A 23,693-nucleotide genomic window follows, 5' to 3' on the forward strand; every position below is an offset into this window, starting at 1 on the left:
ATATGGAGTATTGATGTGGTTTGAATTTGGCCACATATGCAATTTTAAGAGGTATTCAAGTGACGCTATATTATATACTATAATTACCTTGTGTTTATCAGCTGTTCTATATTAAACATGAAAAAATGCTGGCTGGATTGACAAAGCAAGGAAAATGAGTAAACTGTGATGTACAGTAGATCAGCTGACCGTCATAAAAATTCTTTCTTGACAACTGTAACCCATTAAGATGATTTAATAGCCATTAAGGACTGAAAAAAACCAAAACAAAAACAGAACAACAAAACCAGGCTAACCGTGTCTAAGCCTTCCAGAAGTTTTTACGACTGGCACCTGCGATTCAACAAAGCTGCTATTGTTCACACTCTAGTGACATCAATATGTTTATAAGAAGTTGTTGACTTTTTTTGAAATACCAATAGAAAGCAACAATGTCAAGATGTAATACCCCTGGGCCAATGAAGTACAGCTGGACCTTGATTTTGAGTTATATGAACAAATGCATTTCATAGTTCTGAAGTTCTACTCCGTGTGAAAACGGAGCATCTCATGTCTTTGTCTTTTCAAGAAACCATTGTGTTCAGCTTGAATCTTGGCCAGGACTTTGTCGTTTTAATTTGATTCTGAGTATTTAGTCTTTTACAACCGGACTTCGCAAATCTTATCCCGGGTGGAATCACCAATGGACGAGTGTAACGTGGACCAGTGGAATCCATCTTTTTTCATACGATCACGACTGGAGAGGACAAAGGGTCCTCTTGTCCTCATAAGGCGTCAGCTTTCAGAAAACACCAGCGGGCGATGAATTCCCCATCCTCGGGACATGTCTACCTACACTGAGCGCTGACACGACATCAGTATCTTGATATATTGTAGAATAGAGTATATAATTATGTATAATACTGATAGTTTTGCATTCTTTTTTACGTCCAGAATATATGTAAAAATGTTTAATGCATTCCATTCCTGAATTTCAGATTTTATTTTGTAAGAATTTTTCGTAAGAAGAATGAATAATAAAGATCTTGATGTCGTGATTCAGATATACAGTAAAAGAAGAGGCAAAAGAGGTGTGTACAGTAACTGATTTATTCCTTTCATTATCTTTTGTAAAATCATCATTTTTGATGATGCTCCTGTTTTGGTTGAGAAGGTGTACCGAGACAAGTGTCTAAGGAGCATAAACTGCAATCTTTGGAATAGTATGAAGCTGGATGTACGCAGGAGAAAATAATGTATCCGTAAGCGTGATTTCCAGCAGTTTTGTGGCGGCGTGCCATCCAACAGCTGCATGCTGCGCCTGTCACATCGTTTTCCTCACACACACCGATGGTCTGCGACGCATCTGGTGTCACTATAAAACGCTTCTTAACATTTGCATCCTCGTCCCCCCCGCAGCTTCGATTCGGAGAATGGCCCGTCGCCGGGACGCAGTCCCATGGATTCGCAGGCGAGTCCTGGCTTGGTGCTGCACCCTTCCTTCCCCCAGAGCCAGCGCAGGGAGTCCTTCCTGTACCGCTCCGACTCCGACTACGACACGTCCCCCAAAACCATGTCACGCAACTCCTCCATCAACAGTGAGGGGTAAGCACGCATGTACGCATCCACCTGGGTCCAACACGAGTCACTGTGCTCCAACTTGGTACCAGTCACTTCCAAAGAAAGTTATCAGTTGAATACTTTTCCTCCACAGCCATGCTGAAGACATGATCGTCACCCCTTTCGCTCAGGTACGTTGCCGATTGTTCAGCAGCATGACAATAATTGTCAAGTTGTGCCTAATTGTGGTTGGTCCCGCCTCTCAGGTGTTGGCCAGCCTCCGATCTGTAAGAAGCAACTTCACCATCCTCGCCAATGTCACCACACCCACTAACAAGTCAGTATCAACCCGACCACTCCCCGACACCCCCGATCGTAAATGTTGAGCAGGTTTAACCCTTTTCACCCATAACCCTTTTCCAAGCATGTTCCAAACTATGTTTCATCATTATTTACAAGTTTAAAACCGTGGGGAAAACAGCTTGTTGCAATGTGGCCCTGTTTGTTCTCTTATACTCTGCTGCCACCTGCTGGACGTTTTTGTAATAACTAACATTGCTTCAGCCGTTCTCTTCAGTTCAGAGGCCGCATCAAAGCCTTCTGTATGCTCTAGCATAAAAAACAAAAAACAAAAAAAAAAAAAAACATGCATATATCTTTGGGAGTCGACACTGGTAATATTTAAAATAGAACATATTTATACGTTTTTGTGAGCAGATGATTAACATTCCGTTTAAGCTCACAGTCATGGAGTCAACTCAGTGTTGATCGCATACATAAGAATTTGCAATCGTAAATATTGAACAGCCTTTGGATCGTAATTATTGAAAAATTTTAACATTTACAATTGTCTGCACTTTTCCAAGCAGATCGGAGAGGTAACCACTTGTAATGCACACCACACTAAGATAATCACTCAGGATAATCATTTAGAGACATTTGAAGGGGGTGTCAGGCTCAAAATTGGCACAGTTATCATTTTGTGTGTACCCCGCTTCCTAATTGGCCAACATTCTGTTTCACATAAAATCATAGAAGGTGTAACAGAGTTAACATTTCTGATTGTTGACCCCTACTATTTTCCAATTAGATGGGGGGTTGTATTCATAAATTGTTTGCGTGTTTCAGACTTGATACATTTAAGGGATTTTAAATATACACCACACCACAGGATAATCTCTTAACTTTACTGGATGATCGTCAGTGGAGAAAAGGTTTCAAAGTTGTCCCGATTATCAGTATATGTATCCAATATCCAACTTTTTTTTTTTTTTTTTTTTTTTTTATTGCTCCGCCGCCTCCTCCACCAGCTGGCACGCATTTCTCTCGGTGACTTGTCGTGTAACGACATAGTCAATTACTCTAAAAAGGATGCTCTTTTTTTGTGTGTGCGTGTGTGCGTGTGTGATGCAGTAGACGCAAGCCGATTGTTTTTGGCAGGCTTTCATCCTCCACATCAATATGATATATAAGGCAATGCAGCAGAATGATCAGCATTCTATAATTATGTAGCGGTGTCCTGAAAATGCCTCCCGCCTCGCTGACGGCTATTTGAAGCATACAGCACGGTTCACACTTTGACTTTTTTATTTATTTATTTATTTATTTTATAATATTTCAAACATAACAAGAACACTTTTGTATATTTTTGGGAGTGGGGAAGGACCTCATTAAAGCTTTAATTATGATTGAGCATTTCAGTTTTGTGGACCCATTGGAATGAGTTACATATCCTAAAATAATGTTAATTTTTAATGTTTGTTTTTCAGAAAACATGAAAAACTGAACAAAATACTGATGTATAAATAATTAAAAAAAATAAAATAAATCAGGGTCAGATTTTAATGATCTGTTAGCAGACGGGGCCCAACATCCTCACAAGATATTCAAGGCTAAATTAATAAATTAATAATAATAATAATTTTGTCAAAATATTACTTAGGCCTTATTTTAAGAGGGTGGCAACGTGTGAAAATAACCCATGAGTGCGTCTCGTGTCAAAAGCGTTTGCTGCACTCATGGTGAAAGGTGTGTCAAAATTCGACAGAGGGCAGCAGCGTGCGGTTCTGCTTTTGACGTAATAATGTTTTTGTCCACAGGAGGTCGCCCGTCACAAGTCAACCCACCGTTCCCCAAGCAACCCTCTCTGGTAAGTAAGGTTATATTATCAAAAACAATAAATAAATAAATAAATACATACATACATACATACATACATAAATAAATACATACATACATAAATAATGAGCAATAATAATAATAATAATAATAATAATAATAATAATAATAATATAGTGTAAAAATACATCTTAATGAAATATTTTGTAGCTAAAATTATTATTATTATTATTATTATTATTGTTATTATTATTATTATTATTCATAGTATTATATTAACAATAAAAGCTAATAAAAAACAAACAAAATAAAGAAAAAAACAGGTTAAAATAAAAATACTTAAAGATACAACATAAAAACATGAGTGCTTCTCATACCTTTTCATAAAAACAAGAGTAATTAAAACAATAGACAAAATGAAATTAATCAAAATAAAATTGACAATGAAAAAATAATAGACAAATATTCACAATATACCATACTTTTACAATTCACAGATAAATTACAATGTGCTTAATGGAAAGAGCAACCGTTTTATTTTATTTTATTTTTATACCTAAATTTGCAATCCATCCCTTGCATTGGATGTCATCATTGTAACATTGTACTTGTATTAAGTCAATTTGAACATATTTTTCAAATTCATATTATTGCTACTATTTGAAAGTTAAATTATTGCTACTATTTGATCAGATATTCCCGCGACCCTTGTGAGGACGAAGCGGTGTAGAAAATTAGAAAATGGATGGATGGATGGATGGATGGATGGATGGATGCATGGATGGATGGATGGATGGATGGATAGATGGATGGATGGATAGATGGATGATCAGATGTTTTTCCTATTACCTACATGAGAGGGACAAAATTAGGCACAGCTCAGCAAATTTGGGCCTCGTTAGATTGAGGTGTGTCTAATGAAGTGTACCAGTCGTGTACTTTCAATGGTGCACACTGAAAATCTTGTCTATGTATAAATTAGGGCTGGGTATCGATTCTAATTTTATCAATCGATTCAATTTCGATTCAGAAGAGTTCAATTTGATTCAATTTCAATGATTTTACCGATTTTACCGATTCGAATTACTTCAATTCAATCCGATATTGATTACATATGGAACATCAATTTTATTCAATTAAATATCAAGGACATGATCAAACTCTAAACACATTAAATTCCAAATTAAATTTTGCGGAGGCAGTAACCATTTAAATGATTTAGTTTATATGTAACACGTTATAATCACTTATGTGTTACACAAACATTAGCATCAGCATGGTGAGATGAAAATACTTTCAGAATTCTAATTCAATAATTGTAAATATAAATTAAAAAGATTCTCAATTAAATGTAAGAAATACTTTTAAATTCATGTGAACAGTAAATTTCAAGAAATCAGTAAGATACAAAAAAATGACCTTTAAAATTCTATTTTCTTATGAATTTACGGGAAAAGGAGGTATTAAAATAATGTATTCATGGTTTTATGAATCGATACCAGGCTTGAAAAGGAAGCTCGATTTGACATCGATTATTTGATTGCTTTTTAATCCATCCCTTGTATAAATGCAGCTCAATTTTTTTGAGTATTGTCGGAAACTGTATCTATTGAATAGAGTCACTTTTATTATGATTTATGTACTGTAGTGTTCCACAATATTCTAATTTGTATATTTGTTGAAATGGTTGTGTTTCCCTGTGCACCCCCCAGAGGAGACATACCAGCAGATGGCTCGGGAGACACTGGAAGAGTTGGACTGGTGTCTGGACCAGCTGGAGACCATTCAGACTCACCGCTCAGTCAGCGAGATGGCCTCCAACAAGGTGCTCGTCTGCACATTCAACACAAACATGACACGACATATTAGACATGAGGCCCAATCGGCCCCTTCGAGCCTTTCCTCTTTCAATGTGCATCTTTATAGCAAAATACCAAAGTGCCTAACAATTACTGGAAGCAAATGGTGCCGATTTTACATGCGGAAATTAGTTTCAGTGGAATTATTTCCAACCCTGTAGCAATGAATTACAATGGAATGTCTAAGTTTCAACGCAGTCTCTGCTCAGACGCTGGTCAACCTCAGATTTATTCCATCCATCCCTTTTCATGTAGGTCTTGTCCTGATTAGGGTCACCAGTAAGTTGGAGCCTAAAGACTTGTTCTGTGTATTAAAAAAAAAAAAAAAAAAAAAACTATTTCTCTCCGATGTTGTTCCCAAATCTTAAATTTAAAAAACTTTGTCATTGTATCATCGTGGTAACTTCTCATTGACATAATGCCTTTCCCTAACCTCAACCATCAAATTGATTGCCTAGCCCAATTCCTTACCCTAATCTCAACCATAACCCAGTTCCAACCAAATCTTTAAAACCAAGTCTTGACCCTCAAAAAGAGGTCTGAACTTGTGGGGACCACCAAAACGTCCCCACAATTTCAAGTCGGTCCCCACAATGGTAGTTAACCTGGAATAACACGCGTGTATGGACCCCACAATGTAGCAAAGACAAAGGCACACAAAACCAAAAGCTGACCTTTCGATGATCACAGTGCTGATGTATAAACTGAACTATTGCTGTGCGATTTGAGCCCAAAGTCTCTGGCCAAAGTTGTACCTCAAACATTTACATTCATAATGGCACACAATTATAAAAGTGTGTAGTTGTGATAAATAACTGCAGCGAATACTGTCACATCCTGCTTCAACAAAGTAGCAGCGTTAGCAATACCAAGCTAGCACTATAAACAAGCCGACATTAGCCACGGGTGCTAGTTTGGGGGCCTGACTTATTTGTAATAGACTGTTACTGTTACTGATTTATAAGCTTTTAAGTTGTATTATTAATTTTTTTTGAATGTATTTTAAAACAAAACGAGGTGATGAATGTACCTGTTGAGCAGAAATGTTGCTAATTCCCCATCACTTCTGAATCTTCTTCACTTCTGTTTGGTATATACCCACTTGTTAGTGAGCGAGAGATGGGCATTTTATATTTTATAATATTGTAGTCTGAGCTAAGATGACAAGTTTACAGGTCAGTGTGCCGTTGTGGGAGTGTGTCGGTGACCGGCTAGTTGTAACCACCAACGCACATCCAATTGACATCGCGTCGTTCACACTTTCTGATTGTGATTGGTTGAGCAAAGTGATTAAAACAATAAATAAAAACCCAAATAGAAGCACATGGCTAGGGAAGGAAAATATTTTTGACAGATTATTTGTACTAGTGTACTATGGTTAGTTTGATGTAGATAATGTGATATACAGTGCACATTTATACTGTCACTTTTTAACAAATAGTGATTTTATTTTTTTTAAAACGGTAAACTCGCCTTTTAAAGGCATATTTTTCCAGTAAACATTGCACGAGTGTTGAACCTAAGAAATTCCACTGTATTATCTTTCAATGTTCTTCATGCAGCCAAGTTGCCCAATATTATTACATTAAATTAGATTACAAAAATCTGATGGTTTACGCACCTTGTGCCATGGAATAGCATTTAATTGTCCTGCCTGTCAATATACATCAGTGGCTGGGAATCACAGCTCTTATGTGTGGCATATTGTGCTTTACTACGTCCGCATGGCAGCGTGTGCACGCAGCGTCTTGAGTGCGCACACACTGAGCAACGAGGGAGGACTAGTGATGGTCTGTGGGTGGCGAGGACATGAGTGTGGTGGCGGGAGGTGTAGTGGTCCTGATGCTGATGTCTCCGCTCTAACCTTGGTTGCTATCGAACGGCAGCAGGCTCTGCCTCTGTCTTTTCGTCATTGGCTCGCCATTCTGACCACAAGCCATGTGGTCCGCACGGGATCCAATGACATCGCAGGCAATGCTCTTGTAGTAGTGTTCCATCTTAAAGCGACAGGCACCGTTTGTTCTTTTACAGTGCGTTGTTCATATTTGGAACATGCTGAGAGCTGGATGTAAACAATGAGGATCCAGTCGAGCGTCTTTCTGCGCTCGTTTAGTGTCTCTCTGGGGGTTAAACTAGAGGATGTGTGCTGCAACCAACCTACAGCGATCCAACATGGAGACACTTGACAACTGTATTCCCACTCAGTCTCTCACTCTCTCTCTCAGACACACATTCTCGACAGACGTACACGCCGTGTCGCCACGCATGCGTACTGGGGCCGCCAGCAGAAGCCAGCGGGCGCAGGCACGCACGTGCATGCGCGTGCAGCCACACCGCCTGATTAGCTTGCGAGAGCCGTCTAGGGCATCCTGGGGAAAAATAAGCGCTAGAGGCGACAGCATCGGAAGAGGAGGGAGGAGCGTCTGCCCGGCGGCGGGGATCACTCTCCGGCATCCTGTGGGGCTCAGAGTGACACGCAGCGGGACGTCGGGCTCGACCGGGGCTGATCCACCGCTACGAGGACTGGGCTGGCCCTCTTGGAGCCGTACCGTGGGGGAGGGGCTGTCGACGCAGGGAGAAGGAGCCTGTTTTTCCAGACCGTGGCTATAAGGAACTGTCCCGGATTTCTTTTACCCATCCCTCCTTATTCTCTCATCTTGCCATCATCCCCATGTTCTCGCTGCCCCCTTTGCCATTGTTCGGTACCCTGGTCACCCTGTGGCGTTGCTGTCACCATCTCCCCATCTCGTCCGCTTCCGTCGTGTAACTGTCCTATTTTTTTGTCAGTCGAGCATCCCTCGTCCTGCCCGTCTCGCTCACGTCACATCTTCCTCTTCCTCTCATCTGCCCTTCAGACGGTCCCTCTCTGTTTACCTCCATCTTCCCTCTATCCGCTCCCGTCTTCCTCAACCCTGCAGCGGCGGCTTGACATTTGGGTCAGCCGGATCACCAAATGGGATAAGATGTAGTCTACACAGCTACCAGATCGTGGGGGGGCTCCTGGGCCCCGCTTCTTGAGCTCACATTGAGGCTGGACTGGAACCGTGTCTGGGTGCTGCATGTAGGCCAGGATAGTCGGCACCCTTCCCTCACCCCCCGCCCCCGTTCCTTCACCCCCTCTCGGGGCAGCCTTCACTCTGGAGTGCCCTGGCCTCTCCCCACGCACCCTGACGACGCCCTCATGCCAATGGGGCACCTGCAGTGCTCCCACCCCGCTCCACTACCGCACCTCCTGCCTGTGCCAGCGGCCCAAGCCCCCCGTCACCCTCAGCATGGGTGTGGTGGAGGCCATTGACCCCACGCCGTCCCCCTGTCCCTCGCCTGTACCGGGGGGCTACCGGCTGCCCCGCTCCTCCAGCTACAGCCCCCTGCAGGGGAGGGCAGGGGCAGAGCTGGACCTCGGTGAGGCGGCCGGAGGGGTCCTGGAGGGGGGTGGGACGACGGCGCAGCGCAGGACTCCCTTGGTGGACCTGTTCTGCGAGACCTGCTCCAGGCCCTGGCTCATCGGCTGGTGGGACCAGGTAGGGCTCGCAGAGGGCAAACAAGGCCTGGCAGTGGCCGTCTTTGATTGCTGGAATCATCAAGTGTACCAACTGTCCATGCATTAGCAACTGCTGTTGTTAGCCTTCATGATTGTTTGTAGCATGAGAGCATTTGCAGGGAGGGAAGACACTTTGTTTACATTCTCTGCTTTGCATGAGTTGGTTTTACCTCAATGTCACTTCCCAATGATGGTCTGCCATTTATTGACAGGAGTAATATTCACATTGAAGAAACTAAAATCTGTCAGTATCAGTAAATAGCTCAAATCAATTTAGGCATAAATGGCTTGTTTACGATATTTCTTCTCACCAACTCCTGTAGTATTTCGCACAGTATACAATTGCGGGTCTACAGCGGATGATAAATAATAAATAGTAGGGATGTTTGATACTGCTTTTTTTCCTGACCGATACCCAGTTAGAGTACTCAAATTTTGAGTAGTCACTGATACGATGGCAAATACTGGTACCACAAATACTCACTTCTGCTACATAAAAATACCCTCCCAAAACAATTACAGATCATTTTAAAGAAAGACTTAGATATCCATCCATCTATTTTCTGAACTGTTTGTTCCTCACAAGGGTCGCGGGGGGTGCTGGAGCCTATCTCAGCTGGCTAAGGGCAGCAGGCGGGGTACACCCTGAACTGTTTGCCAGCCAATCACAGGACTTACCGGTAGATATCCCAATGTATAATTTTCCTAACAATTGCATGAAATTACTGGCAATTTTCTATTATTCTAATTTCTGATCATAAAATGGCTACAAGAGTAGTATCGTTGGTGTAGTATCATGGTTTGGGTTGGGTTTTTGCATAGTCTATTTACTTTTGTCATGATTTAGGTTTTGTTTGAGTTTGTTACCATGATACTTTAGTTTCGGTCATGATCTGCATTCTGTTTTGTTATCCATTTGTCTCCCTTGTTCTCGTTAAGTGTAATCCTGCCCACCTATGTTTGCCTGCCCTTCCTCATGTGTCAACCAATCAGTGGCCTCAGCCACTTGTGTCTTGCTCAGTTGTGTCTCGTTATGTCAATTAATGTGTGTGTATTTATGCTGCATTTGAGGATGGTTGGAAATCGGATATACCCAAGTTGTTTTTTCCCAGTTCTGACCTGAAAGCGTTCGAGGTGAAAGTAAACAACCAAAATGGTGGCTAGTAATAATTTTTTATTTTATTTTTTATTTTGGTCCTCAAAACTCACTTTGACCTCCAGCAAACTTGCCATCTGGCAATTTTGCTTCATTTAATGTTTCTATCTTATTTCATTAGCATTTCAATTCATACAGTTCAGTAGTTCATTGTATAATTTAATGCAGGGAGCTTTGTTGTGTTACTTGAAGTTATGTTGAAAAATGAATGAAGAAAGCTATCTAGTTTTATACTTGAGTACATTGTGTTTTACCATTTACGGTTTGTGTTTCCAAAGGGGTTGCCATTGTAGAGTGACGTCACATTGTACTCCATCGGTGAAGTCGGGGTACTTTTTTCCCCCAATTCGCAAGTGGGTTTTCCGAGTACGAGTTCCCGTACACACTTCCTGTATTGCAGTCGGAAAAGTCTGACTTCCGACCATCCTCGAATGCACCATTAGTCTCGTGTGTCCCCTCTGTCTGTGTCGATCCATTGTTGTTGTTCTGGTGTCGCTGTCGTGCCTCGTTGTTCTCGCCACGTTTTGCCTTACATTACCTTTCGTACATTGTAGCTTTTGTTTCCCGGCCAGTGCCTTGTTTACCTCCAGGTTTTTGTTTATTAAAACATTGTCGGACTATTCCTCTGCCTCCTTGCTCTGCTTCCCTGCATTTGGGTCCTCGACCACACCCCGACATAGCAATAGGCCACCGGAGAAAATGGCCCGATATGCTACCTGGTATCAGTACTTACACATCCTAAATAAATATTCAAATTGTAGTTGGAAGCCTAATTGCCAATAACACAATATACAGCAGGGGTCACCAACGTGGTGTCCACAGGCACCAGGTAGGCCACAAGGACCACAAGTATCCCGCGGGGCTCTCATGAAAGTAACAGTGATAGAACATTGTAATTTTCTAGGATTGTCGTACTTTGTAGAAGGGATCATTAAAAAATGCAAACAGTGGCAGAGATTTATGAAAATAATGTTGTATATGACATTTTTCTGCTTCTTAATTATTGTGAAAAATAACTAGTGTCTTCAACAAAAAATGATTATTATTAATTATTAATATCAACACTGACTAAAATTATTGTTAAAGGTAATTTGAGCTAATATGCTATTTCAGAAGTGTGTATCAAATTGGTAGCCCTTCACACTAATCAATACCCAAGAAGTAGAGCTCACTTTCAAAAAGGATGACGATCCTTGCTGTACTGTAAGTTCTATTTCATTCAAGTGAAATATATGAAAAGCATTATTGTGGTCAAATTTTGCTCTGACAGAGGACACCTCTAGTTAACAGTTGGCTTTGACCAAATGACAAATGTTTTGGACACTATTGGGACAATGACAACGTTTTCTTGATGCATGAATGATTACTTAAAAGTCTTATGGTATTATAATCTGTTGAGATTCTATTGCTGGTTATGAGTAAGGTTCTCTTAAAATAAGCTAACGTGGAATTTGTTTCAAGAAATCTTGCCAAGTCAACTTTTCCCCCTTTACTGGCAGATAATTTTGCTTTTACAATTCCAATATTCCTGATTTCATGAGTCTTCCGTGTTGTTTTAAGCCCAGTTTCATGGTTGCAGTGGACTCTTTACTGTTCGGGCTTACATTGGTGACTATTCCCGTTTTCATCCCAAATCTGAGCCTGAACAAAATACAGTGTGTTGAACTACAACAGTTGATTGATTTCAATGCTGTGGTTTTCAGTCACATACGCACACCACACAACCATTTTGTATATATAGTGTCTCATGAGAGGAGAGACACAATGGCTGTTGCGTTGTGTTTGTGCACGTGTGTGTCATGTCTGTACAGCGTTCGCTTCATTAGTCAGTGTCAGAGGAAGTGTTGTTTGTCCTGGCGCCGTGCGAGTGTCGGTTGGCAGCTATGACTCAGCGTTACAGCATCGGCGTGAGGGAAAAGGCACGAGGGAGAGCAACAGGGGAGGCGGTTTGGGGGCCAGGACCACTACGCGTGGACTCCCTGATCCCGTCCGACAGCCTGTCAGAGCACCTATTTGCGCGGCCGGGGATATCAGTGAATGATGGTAAACAAAATGGCAGGGGGGCAAGGGGCGGTGCTTCTCAGGACGTTGTGGTGTTTTACAACGCGAGGGTAGAGGCATGAAGGAAGGAAGGAGGGTGTCGGGAGTTGACCTTGGTAAAGGTCACAGGCACCTTCCTTCTCCTTTTGGAATTGTCACCCAAGCAAGCCGTGGTGCTCACATCAAGCTCAAGTGACTGGCTGTGAGGAAGGAGTCGTCACGGCAACCGCTCGCTCGGGTTGCCTAGAGATGTTGTGTGTGAGGGTTTGGTCAGTAGGACATTACATTGTGCATTCACCATTTAGACATTCTGCTTTTACCTTATAAAAAAAAAAAGGTCTACGTAATTTAAGGTTTGCAAACATCTTTGAGGAAAAAATGCAAAAAAGAAAAATAAACCAGATTATTATTGCAGAACATCAGCACATGGCCATCATAATGCATTGCACTGCTGTGTGAAAAATAAGTGTCATGAATCATAACTGATTTTCTCACCTTTTGTGAATAAGGACACAGTGGTGATAATAATGATAATTGAATTCAACAAATGTGACTCAAAAGAAGGGTGGTTGTGTTCGTTGTCATATTTGCATATGATATAGATAGAGACTCAGTGGAGATTGCATTTGGCATCTGCACAATCTAATCAGATCCAGGACACGACCTGTATGAAAATGTACACCTTTTCAATTATTGACAATGTTGTGGGAGTTCTTTAAAGGATAAATAATAACCTGAGTATGCATTGTATTTGTCTTTTGTTAACTATATATTTGAGAGAGAGGAGAGAATATTTTTGGAGCAAAGAAAAAAAGATAATAATAAGCTATGAATGAGACCCAGAACAAGTTTATGGGCAAGAAGTTGTACAGTTTTTCTAATTAATTGCCCGGCCCTATTGTGACTTATTAATTTGATATGTGCTTTATTAAGGACATGGGACAGGCATTAGTTTTATTTGAGTCAAAATAATCCTTTTCAAAGCTGTGTGTTGGAATAATAATCAGACACCTAGCTAGATGTAACCTTGTGACCCCCGAGAGTGGAGCAACACTCATATTAGAACAACAGCAAAAGAAATGAATGGAACAACGATCCGTATAGAAATATCATAAATACAATTCCCATTACAATATTAATGTTTAATATGAGTTGACATTTAATTGTAATTGAAGGGTTTTTGGTTTTGTGTCTAGTCTAGAGTGAGTCTCATCAAATCAAATGAACAACGCTTGTGTTTGTCCTCTCTTTAGTTCAAGAGGATGCTGAACAGGGAGTTATCCCATCTGTCAGAGATGAGCCGCTCAGGGAACCAGGTGTCCGAATACATCTCCACTACCTTTCTAGGTAAGCCCACCCTCTTGACAAACTCTACATTTTACTTCGTAGCTTTAACCCAAGGCGTATACATAATATACATATAACAATAAAGCTTCAATTCCTGCTGGCAACTAACGACCCGCCGCCATAACTTGACTGAAATTGCTCTGGCAGATAAGCAGAATGAGGTGGAGATTCCGTCCCCGACCTTGAGGGAGCGCGACAAGCCGATGTGTCACATCAGCGGCGTGAAGAAACTCACGCACAGTTCCAGCCTTTCAAACTCCACCTTGCCTCGCTTCGGCGTTAAGACTGAACACGAGGACTCGTTAGCCAGAGTGAGTGGAGGGGCGCAAACTAGCCATCCATAATGTCGCTTTCTTACCTTATTTCCATAACTCTCTTCCCAAAAGTTGTCACTTTTTCATTTCCTGTCTGTATATATAATTGTGTTTGATATTGTGTGCTGTGCTGTGTCCACAGGAGCTGAATGACTTGAACAAGTGGGGCCTTAATATCTTTCGTGTGGCAGAGTTCTCGAATAACAGACCCCTGAGCTGCATCATGTTTGCCATCTTCCAGGTGAGGAAGTCGGTGCACCATTGCAATAGTGCTGACTTGCTTGTAATACCAGGTTAGCCTTCCATTTGTGAGTGCAAACTAATAGCCTTTGATATTGGCTGAAACGCTATTAGAAAAAAAGAAACTTTTACAAACTAAATTATATTTTTTGTTTCATGAAATTGTATGAATTTATTCTCAACACAAATGTTTTATTTGGTGGAAATGCTTCCAATATGTCTTTGTTGATGTTGGATTTATTTATTTATTTTTGTGGTCCAATCAGATTTAGTTTCTTATGTTGCCATGTCAGTCTAATCTGCCCCTAAGAATGAGTACTGCTGTCTGATGTTAACCTAAAATATTTTGGCAATTGGAACTGTTTTAACCAATCGTATTTGAAATGTGTCCTTACAGGGCCAGAATGTTTGCCCTCGATGATGCTATCCTTTTATCCCCTCCTCTATTTGGTTGGTCAGTCAAACTCAGAGCCAACTTCCACAAGCAAAACATGTTTGCTGCAACCTGCACACATTGATGCATTTACGTAATAACTAACTTAACTGCACTGTAAAATTTTCGTGAAAAAATATCTTCCTAAATTCTGCATGACTTTTACTGTAAGATTACTGCAGTATGCTGTGTACTGTTTTGAATTCTTTAGAAGATTGTTTTTATGACTTTCTTCAAACATCAAATTTGTTTAAAATTCATTAACGACGTATTTGGTTTTCATGTCACAACTCAAACAGGACCAAAAGAAAATACAGTATTTCTCCTCTCATTTACTGATCATTCATATTTTTCCCGATCTAAGGTCCCATCAGTGCGACTGAACGGAGCGGGTAGCGGCTTTGTCATTTATTTCTATTTCTATTTCATTAATCACGCAAGAAACTTCAAAATATGATCATGTTGACACGTTTGGAGGTAATGCCTTTGTCATCCTCTCAGAGAAAAAGGAAATAGCGTCTTCAGGTTCAATGTCGAGTTTGGTTACGGAATGTGATTTATGAAGGAATATTTGAATAAAACTATTATGCTGTAATATACTGTTAAATACTGTGAAATCCTTGCATTATTTTTTACTGAGTTGCTATGATATTACAGGCCTTGTTATGATATAGCAGGGCTTTTTTAAATGCAGGGTTTTACTGTAAAATAACAATTAGAGTCTGTAAAATGTTGTAGTTTCTACAGGTATTCATTGGGATATTACAGGGGAACTAAATTACAACAAATTACTTTTAAAATATAATGTTAATTATTGTGAATGTGTGGTAATTTTTTACAGTGTGGTTGTTGGGTTTTACGTTCCATGTTTTTGTTATGTCTTTTCATGTCATTAGATAAATATTGAGTCAGAACAGCTTCCGATGATGTACGTGACACTGATGGGTGCCATTATATTGCATTTTTTTGTTGTATTGATGGTAATTGTGACATGATAGCAGTAGGATTAAGTTGCGTAAGTCTATACTGATGGCCCATGTTCCAAATTCATGGCCCACCACTGGTTAAACCCCACTGAGCCATTGAACTGCCAATGTGCAGTCAACATTTAATACAGTGTATTGAGTATATTGCATGTATTTTCAATTTTAGACCGCATACTTGCAAATACATATAAATGTATTTGCAAATACGTTCAAATGTACTTGTAGGCTAAATGCTTGAAACTTCTTTCTCCATAATGACATAGGGTATGGACTTGTTCATGCGCAAGTAAAAACAAAATGGTAATTTAATAAATGACTAATTGTTCATGTACAACGTTTATTTGAGTAAAAGTCAACATCACACAGTAAGGAAGCATAATAGTAAGTGTAGCCTAAAATTGAATTTGTTGCAGTAGCCTACACTGTGGTCCAAACACACCCAGAGGCAGCTGCTAACTTCCTTAGAATGAATATAAAGGGTGAAACTTCAAATAATTGTCGCAAGTAACAACTAGAACAGACCAGACAAATGAGAAACTTGCTCCAATAAGCAACACAGGTTGACAATGATGATGATGTATGACCACTGGCTGCTTCCCGGCTGCAGGAGCGCGATCTACTGAAGACCTTTCGGATTCCAGTGGATACGTTTGTCACCTATGTGATGACGCTGGAGGACCATTACCATGCCAATGTGGCCTACCACAACAGCCTCCATGCCGCAGATGTCACCCAGTCCACACATGTACTGCTGTCAACGCCCGCTTTAGATGTAAATATGACTAAAATTAATGGCTACATGAGTCACTGTTTGTAATATCCACAACTGGAGGGAGGCGATACCAATGTGTTATTTGTTTATTCTTTGGCAGGCCGTGTTCACTGATCTAGAAATTTTGGCTGCGTTATTTGCGGCCGCCATCCACGATGTGGACCATCCAGGAGTGTCCAACCAGTTCCTCATAAATACCAGTAAGTCTGGACTCATGTGGATAACAGGACAGAAGACATATCAAATCAGGGTTATAATCATTTTGGATTTTTTGTTTTGACGTTTGTTTTTTAATAGTGCTGTCAAAGTTAAAGCGTTAACTAATTAATTAATCACAAAATATTATCGCATTAATCATTGTATTACCACAGATTAATCACACTATTAATTTTGACCGCAGATGATCCTTTTTAGCCGACAGCGGATGGTTACGTTAAAGGTAGTTGTTGGAGTTTGAGGAATAAACATAACTACATGCATAAAAGTAACGCATTTAATATATGTTTACATACGCCGTAGGTGATTTATTCCCATTTTAAATTATGCAAATAATTAATTGATTAGAAAAAGCAGGATGAGCGTGTGCAGTGGATATACATTTTTGAAGATGTCCTTGTAACATTAAATGTTGAAAAAATTAACACATAACTGGTGCGCTTCAAATTTAGCGGGCAAAATATGTTGAGAAAAAAAACCTTTTTAAGTCAGTGATTAATCATGACCTGCGATTGGCTGGCAACCAGTCCAGGGTGTCCCCTGCCTACTGCCCAGAGCCAGCTCAGATAGGCGCCAGCACCCCCCGCGACCCTTGTGAGGAATAAGCGGTCAAGAAAATGGATGGATGGATGGATTAATCGCGATTAATCAAAATTCTAAGATGTGATTAATCTGATTAAAAAATGTAATCATTTGACAGCTCTATTTTTTAAATTCAGTTAAATATAAAATGCAGTTTCACTTAGTTTTCATTTTTAGAATCATTATTGGGGATTTTTTTCATGAACAAAAATATTTTTACATTTTTCTTTTTAGTTTTTTTTTAGGGGTTTTAATGTCTGGACCTGGATTCCCCAACCCTGGTTAGCTGCTGTGCTAAATGGTCAAGAAGAAACTTAGCTACTTTATTCACATAAAGAAAAAAATTATATTACAATGCCCTTTCGTGATAATAGGAATAACACTCTCTATTATGGAAAAAAAAAAAGAAGAAATGGCTACTTACCTAAGGTAGAGCGCAATTAGCTTGATGTCACTTATGCTGAGTCATTTTTCTCTTCCTCTAGATAGGTAAAAGGTTTTTGTAAAAGGTTGGCATGTATCTAGAAATACAACTTTAGAGAATAATTGGTCTATTTAAAATATGGTTTGTGATAAAACAAAACATTTAACAATTATCACAAGGAAGACAGCAACAAAACTATAAAGGGCTGATTTTTACATATCTGATTTTATCTGATATTTATCTTATCTTTTATCAAAAGAAGCCATCTTGGGGACTCTTCAAGAGCTATTTCCTATTTTAAATATTGTTTTAGTACAGTAATCACTTTTGTTAATCCTACAGTTACATTTTATCACAAATATAATTTACACGAGTAGATGTTTTTGTATTTTGTGCATGGATTGTTTGACAAATAAGGGACAGAAAATGTCCTTCAATTTTAAAATGACCCATATTAGGATATTATGAGAGGAATATGGGGGGCAGGTGCAGAAAACAGCTAGAAACGGACCACGGTTCGGCATGTACAGGTGCATCTCAATCAAATTTTAATATTGTGTGAAAACAGTAGTTCAATTTCAAAAAATATTTTCCCTAATTTGGCTACTTACAGTTAATAAAAACCCTACATTCACCGTCATAAGAAATTCAAATATCACATCAGAACAATCAACATGATTTTTATTATCAAAGTTTGGTGGGAATACTACATAGATCTTGCATAACAGTTTCACTTTTTGAATTGAACTACTGCATACAAACACACCTGTTAAAAACACATATTCATCACATAATAAAATCCTCATGCCCTTTACAGGTATTTATGAAAAGCACTTAAATGGAAAAATTAAAAGGGATTATACAAAATGCTGTAAATTGTATTTAAATTTAGGCATTTGTCTTTTAACCAAAAACCAAACAAAACAAAGTATTCTTTTTGTTTTTCAATGACAACATTTGAAGATACAGTAATGCTTTTTAACTGAACAGCAGCATTCTTAAAATAATCATTAATTTCATGGTACTGTATTTAAATGTTTCCGGGCACAATCTTGAACAGCCACGCCAGTTGCCAAATATCGATCCATGCTCTTTAAAAGGTGAAATCAAAACATTCTCGCAAAAATAATCATCTCCGTTACGTCCCACAGACTCCGAACTTGCTCTGATGTACAACGACGAGTCAGTTCTGGAAAACCATCACTTAGCTGTGGGCTTCAAGCTGCTTCACGAGGACAACTGTGACATCTTCCAGAACCTCAGCAAGAGGCAGAGACAGAGCCTGAGAAAACTTGTCATTGATATGGTGACTTTTGTTTCCTCACTCTTATGACCACCAATACTTAATTTTCTCGCTAATAATAACCAATAAAAATGTGTCTATGCAGGTTTTGGCCACAGATATGTCCAAACACATGAGCCTGCTGGCAGACCTCAAGACGATGGTGGAAACCAAGAAAGTGACGAGCTCAGGAGTCCTGCTGCTGGACCACTACACTGATCGGATACAGGTGAGAAAGGGAGACGGACCTGGGGCCTCATTTATAAAACTGTGCGTGAAAACCTGCGCAGAAAAGTACGTACGAACGAAACTCAAAACTCACGTACGCAGAAAAAAATTGAGATTTATAAAACCATGCGTATACACACATACGCAAATCTGCACGCAAGGTCCCTTTATAAATGCCACACGATCCCAACCGGTGTGCGCAGCAGATTCCACGCCCTTTCCCGCCCCAAGTCCGCCTATTTCACCCCATATTTGGCAATGGAAATCAACTCATCTGCGTATTAATAAGCAGCACATGTTGGCACACCAAATCAAAACAATTTGGACGGTCAATGAAAGGCAAGAAAGAAGGCTAAATTCACCATGATGTACACAGAATTTTTTTGTGAACAGTAGGTCCTATAAAAAAAAAAAAAAAAAAAATATATATATATATATATATATATATATATATATATATATATATTTTTATTTTTTTTTTTTTTTTAAAGAGGATGTACATTGAAACCCTCATTGAAGGGGTCAATAAAAGTAAGCAGGACGAATTGCGGTAATGCCGCCGCAGGGCGCACAGTAGCAGACTTTTTTTTTGTTTTAAGAAGGAAAATAAATAAATAAATAAATAAATAAATAAATAATAATAATAATAATAATAATAGTCATAAAAAATAATCCATCCTTCCATCCATTTCCTTAACCGCTTACACTTTTATTGTCTTTACTCAGACTTACTTAATTGTCTCAAAACTGGGCGATCAATAGGCCACCCTATTATTGTTGTTAATATTCCCTATGTGTTGTTTGTGGATCTTCATCCAAAATCACGGCTGCGTGGATCGCATTGTGAACGTTTATGACTCACGTGCGCATTTCTTTCTTGTACTTGGATGACAAAACCCTATCGACGCAGCAAAGATGCACCAAGACTGTATAGCTATTTTTTTATTATTATTTTTATCCTTATTGTCTTGTGTCAATATACTGTGTAGTTTTATTTAGCCTTTAATGGCAATTGCGCGGCAGGCGGGTGAAGTTACGATAGACGCATATTGTTGCGCGGCGCGATGATGTAGTGCGTGCAGTATGTGTCCACATTAGTTGTCACTAATGTGATTTGTTGTATGAGGCTTTTTCAAGATAGGTGATCAATGGGAGAAGACGGCCGTTTAAGATGTTTATTTGCGTGCAGCTTTCCGCCCCGCTGCGTGCTTGAGACGGCGGAGCAAGTCTGCAAAACATTATCACCCAACATCCAGCATACATATCGTTTGAGGAATAGAAATGCGCCACAAAGCTGATTGTGTCGCTGTTTTCCCGTGTCTCCAAAATGTGCGGATTGCGTACAGTAGGTCCAGACTTGACGTGGCGGTGCGTAAAGTTTCACGTTCAGTTTGTTTTCTAAAAATACCACCTTTGGCGCAGAAATGTTCGTACGTAGAGTTTTGGCCTCATTTTGATCGTACGCAAGCTTTATAAATGAGGCCCCAGGGGTGGAAATATGCGGTCTTGATGACAATTGATCATTTTGATTGGCTGTTTTCTTGTGAATCAGTGCATGCGATATAATTAGACAATGAGAGAGTAGCCAAAAGCAAGAAACGGCAAACAATGTTTTTAGCTGGATTTGATCCTGCTTTTTGTGAGTGTTTTAGGCAAGGTTCTGTATTTGACAGCATTTTATTTCATGAAACCCTCACTGCAGATGGTATTATAAACAATGACATCTCGGCCATGTGTTATTAGTGAAGACAAAATGCTTCAAACTTTAAAAAGCCCTTTTTGAATGTTTTTATAAAACCACAAGAGGTTGCTCCTTAAGATTCGAGACAGCTGTGAGGTCCTGATCTGGTTCCCTGCAGCACTTTTTCAATTTGGAGTTTGATCTACTTTGTCAACATATTGCGGGGCGGCACTTTAATGAAAGACTGAACTGCTTGTTATTGTCTGTGCCGAGCTTGAGGGACTGTGACATCTCAACCTGGAGGCGGCAGGCAGCCATGCACACACGCGCTTTGACCCCATTTGACTCAGTGCGTTGTGGGGAGATAACAAGGTAGCGTCTTCAAAGCAAAGAACTCGAGCACGGCAAGAGCCTTTTTATCAGACATCCCAGTCTGCGCAAAGGTAGATTTTTGTCCAATGCTAAAAGTAGGTCAGCAGAGCAGTGTTGTGTGTATGCCGTGTTACACAAGTAGATCTATCAAGCGAGCGTTTCTGAGAATCCGAATAGGCCTCGTTCTCCAGTGTGGGTCAAGGCATCGTGGCTAGAAAGTGATTAAAAGGGATGTGTTATGAAAACGGCAACAAAGTGGATCAGTGGTTATTAGCACATCTGCCTTAACCTTCTGAAGTTGTGGATTTGAATCTGGGCTCCAGCCTCCAGTTAGGAGATTAATAGAAGTTTCTAAATTGTCCGTAGATCTAAATGTGATTAGTTCATATGTGCCCTGTAATTGGCTGCTGACCAATCCAGGCTGAAAGACAGCTGTGATTTGGGCCATCTTACCCGTGACCATAATGAGATCAAGCACCAAAGGATATTAGGATAAATGGACTTGTATTTCTGAAAACGAGTATGAAATTATTTTCTGCACTACATAATACTTAACCCCCAAATGAATCGATAAGTGGCATCTGTGACTGTGTCTGTGCAGGTGTTGAGGAACATGGTGCACTGCGCCGATTTGAGCAATCCCACCAAGCCTCTGGCCGTGTACCGACAATGGACGGAGAGAATCATGCAGGAGTTCTTCAGGCAAGGCGACAAGGAGAGGGAACGAGGGATGGAGATTAGCCCCATGTGCGACAAACACACCGCCTCGGTGGAAAAGAGTCAGGTAAGCCATCTTGTCCTTAATACAGTACAACTGTCCGTGCGTGGGTACGGATTGGATCTCAGCACCACTGGCCAGCTGGTAGATGCTGTCCATGCTGGGGTGGTTTGTTCAAAGAGTGATCTGTCATCTGGCAAGGCAATAGTCATCCACCTACGTTGTTAATGCTTATTTGTTATCGAGTCCAAATGACAGCAGTTAAAAAGTCTCCATTCAAATAAAAACACATATGAAGGCCCATGCTGAGACAACGGTGGGCTATCCGAAGTGTAGCTGCATTTTTGCGGCGTAGGTATCGCTAGTTAACTAACTGCACGTTGCAATTAACCACTGTTAGAAATAAAGGCACACAAGCTCTTATACTGTATACTTACTGGGGAAGGGCGACTCACGTGGGACTGTAAAGTGCATCATATGGTGCCATTTTAGCCACACCCCCACAAAAAATCAGGAAAACTGAAATGGTGGCAAAGTTTTATCGCTTTATCGCCACAAGTGAGTACTAAATAGTTGTCAGTCTTTTCACGTTTTTAGCAATTGTCTTCCAACATGGAGCCTATTGTATTTTCAGAAAGGAACAGTGGCCTTTCTCATCCTGCTGACTTGGGTCCTCTGTAGTGTTGTTCCGATACCGATACTGGTATCGGCAGAGGTGCCGATACTACATAAAAACAGTGGTATCGGTATCGGTGACTACTCACAAGTAACATGCCGATACCATTAATTCCAATGCTAATATAGGATTTTGGATGCAGCATTTTGTGTCTTGCTCGTGCACAACATTCACTGATATATGATATATGTTCACTGCATGCCGATCTAAGATCTCCTATTGGCCCTTGAATGCACTGAATCAATGGCAGGACAGCTTTTTCATGTTGAGGAAAAAAAAAACTCAAGTATCGGTATGGTATCGGTATCGGCCGATACTGAAAAGCTGGGTATCGGTATCGGTAACGGGAGCCAAAAAATGGTATCGGAACAACACTAGTCCTCTGGCACACTATCTAAAGCCAACAGCCTCAAACCTGGGTGTCACGATGGATAGTGACTTTAAACTGGACTGGCAAATTGCCGCTGTTGCCATATCCAGCTTTTTACATCTTAGGCAGCTGGCTAAAAAAAATCTCCTATCTCAGCAGCACTTAGAAATGGTAATCCATGCCTTTGTTACATCTCGGCTGGATTACTGTAATGCACTTTACTTTGGAATCAGCCAGTCCTCCCTCAAGCGTCTCCAAAATGCTGCTGCTCGTCTCCTTACTGGTGCCCGGAAGAGGGAACACATAAACCTATCTTGACCTCTCTTCACTGGTTGCCCGTGAAATTTAGAGTCCACTTTAAGATTATTTTATTTGTTTTTAAATCTCTCAATGGTCTTGCCCCACCTTATCTCGCCAAGCTCTTGCACCCCTACACACCTGCCCGGTGCTTCAGGTCAGCACACCAGACTCAATTGGAGGTATCGAGGGCAAAGCGGGGGCTTAGACGAGATCAAGTCTTTGCTGTTGCCGGTCCCTCCCATTGGAACGACCGACCACAAAATATTAGGCAATCCCCCTCTTTATCTTTTAAAACACGTCTTAAAACACATCTGTATTTTTTGGCTTTTGGCGCACCATGAGACTTAACGTTATTTTTGGTGTTTTGTGGTGAGTATGAATTTGATTGTTTAATCTATTTATTTATCTATGTATTTATTTATCTCTTTATTCACTCGCCTATTTCTTATTAATTTACTGATGTAAAATGTATTTACTTGTAAAAAAAAAAAACAAAAAA

At 40.2% G+C, this 23,693-nt stretch overlaps 1 protein-coding gene across 3 annotated transcripts in view; it reads left to right on the forward strand.

Moving 5' to 3' along the window:
* The window catches only part of pde4a (phosphodiesterase 4A, cAMP-specific), an 82,812-nt gene that overhangs the window by 53,637 nt on the left and 5,482 nt on the right, over positions 1 to 23,693 (forward strand). For 2 of the 3 annotated variants that reach the window (XM_077496439.1, XM_077496449.1), the window contains exons 2-14: positions 1,399 to 1,584; positions 1,694 to 1,730; positions 1,806 to 1,876; positions 3,639 to 3,688; positions 5,370 to 5,482; positions 13,507 to 13,600; positions 13,748 to 13,911; positions 14,057 to 14,155; positions 16,181 to 16,345; positions 16,446 to 16,545; positions 18,719 to 18,873; positions 18,956 to 19,078; positions 21,732 to 21,914. In XM_077496439.1, the coding sequence (XP_077352565.1) occupies positions 1,399 to 1,584; positions 1,694 to 1,730; positions 1,806 to 1,876; positions 3,639 to 3,688; positions 5,370 to 5,482; positions 13,507 to 13,600; positions 13,748 to 13,911; positions 14,057 to 14,155; positions 16,181 to 16,345; positions 16,446 to 16,545; positions 18,719 to 18,873; positions 18,956 to 19,078; positions 21,732 to 21,914 (1,540 nt within the window). Of the gene's footprint in view, positions 1 to 1,398; positions 1,585 to 1,693; positions 1,731 to 1,805; positions 1,877 to 3,638; positions 3,689 to 5,369; positions 5,483 to 7,665; positions 9,038 to 13,506; positions 13,601 to 13,747; positions 13,912 to 14,056; positions 14,156 to 16,180; positions 16,346 to 16,445; positions 16,546 to 18,718; positions 18,874 to 18,955; positions 19,079 to 21,731; positions 21,915 to 23,693 lie in introns of those variants that run through there. The other variant, XM_077496456.1, reaches the window with a different exon arrangement.

Source organism: Festucalex cinctus, chromosome 1, assembly GCF_051991245.1.
Source record: "Festucalex cinctus isolate MCC-2025b chromosome 1, RoL_Fcin_1.0, whole genome shotgun sequence".
NCBI classification, from domain to species: Eukaryota; Metazoa; Chordata; class Actinopteri; order Syngnathiformes; family Syngnathidae; genus Festucalex; species Festucalex cinctus.